This window comes from Apium graveolens, chromosome 11 (genome assembly GCF_009905375.1).
Source record: "Apium graveolens cultivar Ventura chromosome 11, ASM990537v1, whole genome shotgun sequence".
NCBI lineage: Eukaryota > Viridiplantae > Streptophyta > Magnoliopsida > Apiales > Apiaceae > Apium > Apium graveolens.
Window position 1 is genome coordinate 195,675,758 of NC_133657.1, and position 11,001 is coordinate 195,686,758.

The 11,001-nt window shown below is 31.6% G+C and overlaps 1 protein-coding gene across 1 annotated transcript; it reads right to left on the reverse strand.

Moving 5' to 3' along the window:
- Positions 1-2,557: 2,557 nt before the first annotated feature.
- Positions 2,558-9,261, reverse strand: LOC141698010 (26S proteasome non-ATPase regulatory subunit 8 homolog A). The gene is made up of 6 exons (XM_074502599.1): positions 9,063-9,261; positions 8,426-8,504; positions 6,086-6,188; positions 5,319-5,582; positions 3,711-3,822; positions 2,558-2,907 (listed from the first exon to the last, which is right to left on the reverse strand). Exons 1-6 carry the CDS (start codon positions 9,165-9,167, stop codon positions 2,767-2,769), a joined length of 804 nt encoding a protein of 267 aa, XP_074358700.1. The 5' UTR covers positions 9,168-9,261; the 3' UTR covers positions 2,558-2,766.
- Positions 9,262-11,001: the final 1,740 nt, after the last annotated feature.

Here is an 11,001-nt window from a genome sequence, read left to right on the forward strand (position 1 = left end):
AAATGTAGAATTCAATAATACAACAATACAAGTAGGCCAATACCGGTAGGGCAGCAGATATCTCAAGCTTTTTCTTTATGGCACCAGCAAAACACTATTATCTATTCACACCTGATACTTTAACGCTTGTGAACCACTAAAATAATCTAATAAATAAATAATAAAATATATCTAAACATTAAGGCAAGCAGTGTATATCATGCATAAGTTTAAACTTTCTCTATAGTGTAAGATTTTGCTTCCTTTTTGTCGATTGTAATTGATACTAAAAGATTGTGGCAAATAACCTACTCTATATTTAAAGAAAAAGTGTGACAAACATTGTTAAGAAAGTTGTTATTACTATAAAGTGGTTGAAAAATCCTTATCAAACGGCTGTGGATGTTATTAAATTAAAGATGTTTAGTATTTGCTCATGTCAAAAAAATATGTTAACAACGCAGACACCCTAATTTAAACGGATATCAACATTATGATAAAAGCAATAATAGAGGTATCAAAATAATTGTTAAATTTGTTCCCGAATTATACTTTGCATATTTTAATTGGTGTGGCTCATATTATTATATGCAGGTCCAATTAATTTAGTAAAAAATAATGACCAATCATTACTTGACACATTATCATTTGGAACTGTTTCGATAATGTTTTTGAAAATTTTAGCATTTTTCTAATTATAAGAATGATAATTAATAGGTCATAAGTTTAAATTTATTTTATTTCCTCGCTTGCATCTCAATTTATCTGTCATGTTAGACTTTTTACGGTCAAATTGACTCAATCTTGACTGAAAATTTCACATGGTACATTATCGAAAATATTTATAAAAAATATATCATTAGAAAGTATATTTAATCTACTTTATTATGTATTTTTCAGTTTTTCAAAATAATGAAAAAATGAGTCTTTATTTACGGTTAAAGGTTAGTCAATTTGAATATCAAAAGTGAAACAAGACAAATAAATTGGACGGAGGAAATACAATTTTGAACAACGCTGTAATTCCGAAAATTAGACCAAAAAAATTTCACTTTATTTCATTCGTGAGACTCGTATCAATGCAGGATGAGTCTATTTTATTACTAAGTAAACAACTAATAGCACACGAGAACTTAACATTTAAATACAATTTCAAAAAAAAATTGGGGACTAACATTTCTCGAACATTTTTGTTCCTTTCAATATCAATTAAGTTGCGCATTACGGAAATGGGACAAAATCTTTCGTAAGATGTCCTCCTTGAATATATATCGCTCAATATGAGACTGCGTTTTTCGCCTATTTTTAAAAACTTCACCCGAAACGCAGTTTTCAAGTGACATTTGGGGTCAACAATTCAAAAAGTGACTTTTGACTCCAGAAAGTGATATTTGGGGTCAACACTCATATAAAAGTGGGTTGAGTAATATACACTTTAGATGTTTTTATAACTTTTTGCTAATTTAGGAAGTTGTCAATGTTTTGCAATTTGGTAGGCAACCTTTTGGCAACCTCCGAACTCCAATAGGTAAGCAAAATAAGCTTGACAACCTCCTTGACAACCCCCATTGGAGATGTTCTAAGAACATCTCCAATAGAGGTTGTTAACAAAATTGTCAAATCATGACAAATCATTAAATATATTATTTTTTTAATTGTCTCTCACATCCATGTCACTCTTGGCAACATGTATTAAAATTTTGCTCCAGTAGTTAAGCAAGTTTAAAGGTTGTCCATGTGATCCCTCTATATTAGTTTTATATTTAGTTCAATATAAAAGTGGGTTGAGTAATATACACTTTAGATGTTTTTTATGACTTTTTGTTAATTTAGAAAGTTGTCAAGGGGTTGCCAAGTTCTGACAACCTTGATAGGCAACCTTTTGACAACCTCACAACTCCAATAGTTAGGCAACCAAGGGTGTCATGCCATATAAGCTTGGTAACCTCCTTGGCAACCCCTATTGGAGATACTCTAATAGACCTTAATTTTTACCGTTTATCTAGCATATGCCTATGCTAAGAAAGTGTGACGAGTTGTAAAAATTTTATTAATTGAGATTTTTGTGTAGGTCCTTTTTTATTAATAAACTCTTCACCAATATTTTGTGGACAACTCATTAAGCACTGACTCATAGTATGTGTCCACGGGACACACTAGAAAAATCCTAATTTTTAACCTAACAAAGTATCATATGTTAGCACTTAGCACATTATGGGACTGCACTGAATTATGAAATGTTTGTCGGGCATCTTACTGTATCCTTTGCCTTGTTATGTTTGTCAAACATTAGTATGAATAGCATCATAAGTTTATTCTAAATTGGGAACCGAATACAAGATTGATGATATCTTCATTCATTTTCCATGTAAAACATTTCGACCTATGACCGTTTACACATGATAAATACTTTGACCAAAGAAAACAACGAATGTGTGCAACAAAGTACAAAGAGTTTTAAAACTCTCCCATGGGCTTTAGACCTTCATACTACTTTGGAGCCCAGATCAATTATCAGATAAGATGTGGGACAAGTGATAAAAAGTGAACTGCAAGTTATCCTATCTTGACAGATATATTGAAATCTATATAAAAGTGTTTTAGCCTGCTGGAAATAATGACATAGTCAAAAGGCTATACAGTAGCAAAACGCAACTGAAAGCCAAACCACATGGAAAATGTGTTTGTCTCGACAGTCCACTTGATTCATATATTGAACTGAGTGAGAAATTAAACAACAATTACATGAAAAGGTGACAGCAAAACAGAAAGGCCCTCGGAAATCCATCACACTATGCGCTCCAACTCCCTTGCGTAACTAAGTGTCTGAGTGATGAGCTGCAGAGATGGTATCTCCTTGCAAGGAGCAGATTCTTTGGCCTTCTGGAAGGTTACCAACCCATTCTTCATTTCCCACTCAGGATGCTCCTGCATTTTCATAATATGGAAATGGAGAATGCTTAGTTTTTACCCAATTAAATGATTGATTTTATACATGGGTAAACAAGACTGTAAACAAGACAAGCAAGATCTTCATCCAAATTCAAATAGTTGCCCACTACATAAACACACTAGTAACACAAGTTAACTCTGAAAGTAAATATTATATGCATCTCGCTGTAACTTCACCCTGAAATATTGAAATATTTATAATCACATAATATGATCTGCATAAATGGTTTAACAATTACTATAGGACTTGGGGCGATCAGCAGAGTCAGTCCAAAACCCAAAACTCGGCACTGATATACAATGTCGTTTTCAGAGTTTAGACTTCCAAATATTAATTAATTGATATACTAAATATGATGATAGCCAGTCAACACGAAAAATAAACATATATACAGGGTGTTACCAAACTAGTCGTGTACTTTCAGGTCTACATGACTATTAGCGGAAATGTATTAGCAAGAAGTTCACACAAAATTACAAAAATTACTAGTTATATGAGGCTATAGCATATGGAAAGCAAAGGCAAAACAGTCCAGTACCATATCTGGAAAGCATTATATGTAAACTTTAGTACACAGCTACAAAAGGGGAAAATTCAAGGTAACCATTACTGTTGCAAAGTTTGAAATACCATCAAACTAATTCAACCATTGACTTCCAGAAAACAAACACATTCAAGAAAATGTCAAATACTATGATGCAATCGTAGGTCTGTGGCGTAACCTGTTTTGACAGCAAACAAAACAAAGGGGTTGAAAATTAAAAACTAGAAAGAATACCTCATTGATATATTCAGAAAGTTCTCGGTCCGTTGAGAACAGCAACATTTGTCGGGCATCAGCTACTGAAAGAGTGTCATAAGCCTTTTCACTGCATCCAGCTATTTCATCCCTAGATATAACAAAATTGATTATATTGCATACATACGGCCAATCAAATTTAAAAACTGAATTCGAGGTCATAACAAACTTTTAAAAAAATTGATGTACTTAACAAAAGGCTTTGGCATAGTAGTTACCCCCTCTTCTCTTGTTTTACCCAGGTTAAAGGTTTAAGCCTCTATAGAAGCATAATGAGATGTGTGTGACTAAAGTAGCCCGGGGAAGGGGGGAGACGGAGATCAGATATATTACATGGATCTAAAGTTTGAATGTCATTTTTACTTGGCATAAATTCAGTGATGATAATTTGATTGAGGACAGCAAACAACATACAGTTTGGAAAGTACAATACATTATCACAGCATAGAGCCTGCCAGAAACTCCAATAATGTCATAATTATACCAATTTACATTTTCACATCAACAATCAACCGATATTCAGGTAGTGACCTATCCTTCAATTACCTTCTGTTCCGTGGCATAATCTTGATAGTGGAAGTTTCTATTTAAACAAGGGCATCACTATGAACTCTTTAGGGAGGCCTATTGTGAGAGACTGAGAGTCAATGTACGCTTTAAGGGTATTGATATATTTAATTAATTATTTAATTACTTGGACTAAAAAGTTATTTAGTTATTTTAAAACATAGAGTTTCAAAATCCTCTTTCGGATACAGATCGAAATACGTGCAATAACTAAATCTACATCAACCACATTTTTTTATATTTAATGCAATTAATAATGAAGTATGAGGTATGATTAAATGCCTTCTTTTTCCTTGCCAGGTCGATAAAAGTTACCAAATTTTAGTTTCTTTAAACATTTTTTACTCTTTCCATAGATATAATTAATATTACCCACATGTTTAGAAATATGTCTTTCAATACTTTATCGGCTACCACTCAGTCGGCTAAATCTAACCAGAAATCTATGTAAAGATTTAAAAACTTTATCCTCAAGTTCAACATGACTGTAAAGCATTTTATATGTTTTTGGCTATTCCTTCCTCCTTTATACTATGCTCTCATTTATCCCTACCACGCTATAAATGGTGACACGTGGCCCACCGAACACACTTATGAGACATTTATAAGAGAAAATTTGCTAAACATTCAGCTCCTCAAACCCTCATTTTTTTTAAAAATCAAGTACCTAGATTAGTAATACTATAAACTGAATGGAACGAATGAGGACGGCTAATAATTTCATTCTTAGCTTTTAAAGGCCTCTATGCCAATGATATCTCGTTTATAGAGTATGTTAAACAATCCCATGACACCGCATGAACAATGTCTCATGGAGGAAATTATTATAATCTGAATTCTAACATGCTTAATTAGGCTATTAAGACAAATGGCGATTTATCTTTCTGGAACTATGCAACTAGTGTGAAAATGATGCCCTTCATACCCAACGGTGAATTTCAAACTTAACGGTGCCAGTGCTTGATGTCTGATTATGATTATATTCTAGTTAATGCTTAAGTTTATGTCAGAAAAATTCACCTGACTGTCTTTGCCAGAAGATCTAAAAAGTAGACATAGGTTTCATGAGGTACAGACTGCCTAGCACTCAACACTCTGTTGTAAGCGCCTTCCATGAAGGACTGCTCCAATTCTACCGCATGCTTGATGCAGGGATTCTCTAGTGCGCTGGCTGAAAGCAACTCCAACTCGGTATGGAACTCAGCAATTCTGTTCTGTACTAGTAGTCTCAAAAGGTTGAGGCCCAAGATGGGGAATTCCTGAGGGGATGCTGGAAGACGGTTACTGCTCCAACAGAACAATGACAACATCATAAAGCTGTGTTACAAGTTCCTCAACTACAACAATATATACTTTGAAACTAAAACAGTGAAAGATATGCTTTCTAGATATTATTCAGGTTAAAAACCCGCAAAAAGACCCATTAAAGAATTTCGAAAACAAGTATCAAGAGTGATGATAGAAAGGAGTATTAGTTAAAGATAACAGTCAGTTCAACTAGGGGACAGCGCACTTGACCCATTTACTATGAAAAGTTCTGAATTTTAGAGCTGATACACACCAAAGAAATGAGTACATTAAAAGTGCAACAAGGCAAGAAAGCTCAATCCACAAATGCAAGTATGAAAAGAGTTACCATAGAACCACCCCCGAAATTACCAAGTACTACATTAAAGCATAACATCTTCCTTTTCCATTTAAAACCTTAACCGAACATCCAACATTTTCATGAGAATGTAGATCATATGTAATTTAATTGAACAAAGAAATAGAGAAAGCATGATTACCCTGCATCTGTGTAGAAAGGCTTCAGCTGAAAGAAATCCCTCTCAAAAGCATCCTGATCCTCGGTCTTAACACTTAAAACAACAGCATGCTCATAAATATCCCCTGAAAATTTTCAAACTTATACGACATTAGGGCAGGGAAACTGGAGAAAACACAAATATTTTATTAGACATGACTGCATATTTAATAAACAGTACCACAACCAAAAAAAATTGTGGCTAGCGTAAACACTAAACAGATGTCATATTATTAATTATGAAAAAGTATTACTTAATATTTATAGTAGTCAAATACGAGAATGAGATTAGTTTTAGGTCATCAATCTCTGATGTAGGAAAAGAAAAGAAAAGGGTTAACGAGGGGATTAATAGCCTATCTCCGCACAGATTCAGCAAAAACACACAAAATCCGCAGATTTAGTTCATATAATACAACTCTAATCAACAATTCAATATTGACGAGTACAATTGTTTATATAAAAAATCCTAAAACTTGACCATCAATAAGAGTCTTCTTAATATAGGAAACACATCATTCTCTTATTCTCTACCACAATCTAGGATATTAGTAATAATATATATAATTTTAATACAAACTGAGATTATTACTTTTCGTTATGCATCATTCTCCTTGCATTTTAGAAAAATCATCCACGAGTTTTATAAAATTTAAGAATCAACGAAGAAAGAGATGACTTGTTGTGGCACTTAAAGACATCAAAATCCAAATCCGTAAACAAGATATTTGGAAACAACACATGCATAATAAGATTTTTTTTGGATGTGCTAGCCGTTCCCAATATGATGTTGATGCCTAAAAAATCAACATATTTAATCTTGACGATGTTCTCGCGGTTTGCAACTTCTTCACTTTTAACATAGTCCTCTGCCTCTTCTTTTCAAATGTTAACACACTGAAATCAGGGGACTTCAACATCTCAATTTTCTTATTTAAACAATATAAGATCACTTTTTGTATTAATATCCACATGTTTTTCAATAGGCTCTCTCTTAACTTTTTGCCATGAAATTCGGGAACTTCATGTTTCAGATTCCTTTCATCATTAGGTTAATTTGGAGGTAGGGCTGGAGGTCGCATAGGTGGGTGATAATGATGTGGAACAAAAAATAATAACATCAGTTTGTATTTATTTTATAATATTAGGTACGAATAGATTTAATCATATTTATATCAAAATTATATATTACATACGTTGTTAGGAATATCCTAGATTATGGTAGATTATGGTAGAGAATAAGAAACGGATTTGTCCTTTACTAAGAAGATTCTTACTTGGCAGCTAAGTTTTAGAATTCATTATATAGACAATTGTAATCTTTATTACTGAATAGAGTTTAATTATATGAATAAAATCTGCAGATTTTTTGTGTGTTTTTGTTGATGGTGATTTTATGGTGTTTCAGTGGAGGGACAGTGGCTGTGGTGGGACGGTGGCTCTTGATACCACTTAATGTTTGACAAGGTTAGGAAAAAGGGTTAAACGGGGGCAATCATCGTGTATCTCCGTAGAGAAAAAAACACAAAAAATTCGTAGATTAAATTCATACAAATCAACTATATTCAATAATGTACAATTGTTTTTATAATAAATCCTAAAACTTAGCCATCAAGTAAAAATCCTTTTAATAAAGGAAAAAAATCAATTTATTTTTCCCTATCATAATCTAGAATATTCCTAATAATACATATACTATATAATTTTAAAATAAATTATAATTAAATCTGACCCTACCTAATAATATAAAATAGATGCAAACTAATATTTTTAATTTTTGTTCCGCATCAATCTCTATTATAGTTCACTGTGGCATCTATTGGATTCTAGGAAATTATTTATTTTACAACACTATCAGGTGGTAATATATTTGTATTGACCTAGCCATAACAACCTTTTCCCATTACACAAGTGACTTAAGTTGTCACCATAATAAAACATGTTCTCAAAAGCACAACCATCAGATATTTTTTTATTTTTTTGGTTTCATACTTTCATGAGTAAATGACCTGATATTTATTGTTTTATACATAGATAGAGAGAGCAAAACTCTTATACACATTCACTATACGTTTAGCTTCACCAGAAACAAACATATAAAGAAGAAGTTTTAGCTCCAACGCTTCAGACAATCAGACTTGTCCTTCCACCAAGAACACCAGTCAATAATAAAACTATAAACCAAGTGAAATCATAAGTAAAAGGCCAACTCAAAAATAAATTAGCCCGGAGAACTACAAGAACTTACAATAACAAGTGCAAAGACAGATATTCTGTGCATTATATAATACATAAAGCTAAAAAACAAAGCAGAGAACATTACTCGCTATTGTCAACTCGTGTACGGCATTAGGTGTTGCTTCAAATAACGGAGGAAGACTTCTAAATCCAGTCAACATAACCTGAAACATAGATACAAGTATACAACATCAACCAAGGAGACATACAATTATACAATGTAATATCGACACTTCCATACTACAAGAAAAATGCCCTTAATATGACACTACATCCTAAAACAACAGTTTAAAAAACTTAAACTTTAATTGATATCTAAATCTCCATAACCCAGTAGCAGCTTATCTCTTCGTTATCTAAGCACAAAATCCTAATTATGTACACAATTCACGAACTTCCTCAAAAAAATTTAACTCAAAACCCAATTACAAAAACAAAGAAACATAATAATCTATAATACCCTTTACACAAAATAAACCCTAAATGCTTTACGAAACACAAAAACAACAAAAAGATTCGAACTTCAATCTATTAACATAACATATATCACAAAAACAGTAAAAAGATTCAAACTTTAATCTATTCACATAACATATCCAAACTGGGGTACAATTAAACAAGACAATAAGACTAAAATCAGAGCTTAATCAATAAAAAGATTGTAATTTACATAAATAAAGACATAAGAGACATAAAAATGTATGTATTGGGTGTATAAATACCTTGAGTTGAGAAAGAAAATTAGAACATGAATCGAAGTCACCACGCATCATAGCAGCTTTGAATCTCTCGAACAGCTGCGACAACTCTGTTAGCTTGGGATCCATCTCTCTCTCCCTCTCTCCCTCTCTCTCTCTCTCTGTGGTGTGTGTGTTTGTGTGTTTTCTTTTTGCTGAAGAAACTGGGGAACAAGAAGCAATTTTTATACACTTGAGGGATCGGATGCTAATTGGGTCAATGCGATTGTTTGAACCCGGTAAGGAAAGTTTTTATTTTCTTTTTAAGGATTTAGAGTTATTAAATTATTTTTAAACTTCAATTTTTTTAAAAAAATATTTGTATAAATGTTTGATTTTAGCAACATTTTAGCAATTTTCTTTGATAAAAAAAATTTAAAACGTAGGTAGCAATCAATACAGTATGTTTGGGACTATTAGAAAAATCAAAAGATTATTTGATAATATTTTTAATATTTATATATTTTGAAGAGATTTAATGTTGAAATCATCAATTTTTATATCTTCTTTAACAATATTTTTTAGACAAAAACTCTTTTTAGAAAAATATTTTTTAATTTTTTCGAAAAGAATTTTATCTAGCAAAATCGTGTTGTTATTCTGCAACAACAATGTCAAACATATAAGGGAGACCAAATTGAGAAATTAAAATAGTTATACATATTTTTCTTGCAATGCAATGAATTCACAACCGGAAATAATGAGATTCTTAAAATATTAAAGGTGAGTTATTTATTCAATTACAAAATATTTAAATTAAATAAAATAAAATGGTGGATCATTCATATCTCGCATATTTAATGAAGTAACTATTTAAAAATATGCATATCTAATCACGTAACTATTTGATAAAAAAATATTGTACCATATCAAAAATAAACTTTCAATTAAATGAATCGAAACAACTTGTCTTTGTTACTTTATTAATTTTCTCCAATATTTTATATATTTATAAAAGTGTAAGTTTTATCCTAATAATAAAAATAAGACTCCAATGAGAGAGTTTATAGTAGGAACTCATGATAATTCTTTTTTGCGATTACACGCATAATATGTTATTTAATATCACGAAGTATTTATTGCATGAGTAAAGAGATCTTAAACTTAATCTTGGGAAAATTTCAAAGGTGATTGAAAGTCTTTAACATAACCAAGTGGTTTATATATGGTATATCAAATATTTCTAGCGTAAAAATTCATGCGAGGTACATGTCTGTTTACATAATTATATAATTTCTCTCACGAACTTGTACATATACCCGAATAATTTTGTAACTAAAATTACGCTAATTTTTTTTTTTGATTTTATCCTATTTTTTACAAATGATTTTAGAGACAAATTTTTATTTTGATAATATAACATTTAATCCCAAAATCGAATGCATACCAGACATAAAATCCAACACATATCAGTCCAAAAAAAACTAATAATTCGATATATATTAGTTGTAAACTTGTCTTTATATTGACACAATACTTTAGTTCTTATCGATTTAGAATGTTACAAACACCCCAATTTATAGGGTCGACGTCCTCGTCGGGTCCGCAAACACATTTACGGAACCCGGGTGGACGCCCTCGTGAAACCCCAATCATATTTACGGAATCCACGTAATGTCTTTCCATTTTCGGTCAGGAAGAGCTCTGAAACCATTTAAAACATCCAACTCACAACCGAATGCACACTTGATCCAACAACGCATCACATGTTAGTCCAAAAGAGCTAACAATTTGATATACTTTAATTGTAACCTTGTCCTTATAAAGAACGTGAATACTCTCATTTACATATAAGAACATACACATACGTTAACTTATGTGATTTAACGAAACAACAACATAGTTCTAAAATATAAATTGATTATGTATGTAATACTCTATTATTAACACATTATAAATTAGTAATATAAAAATCAATTTTAGG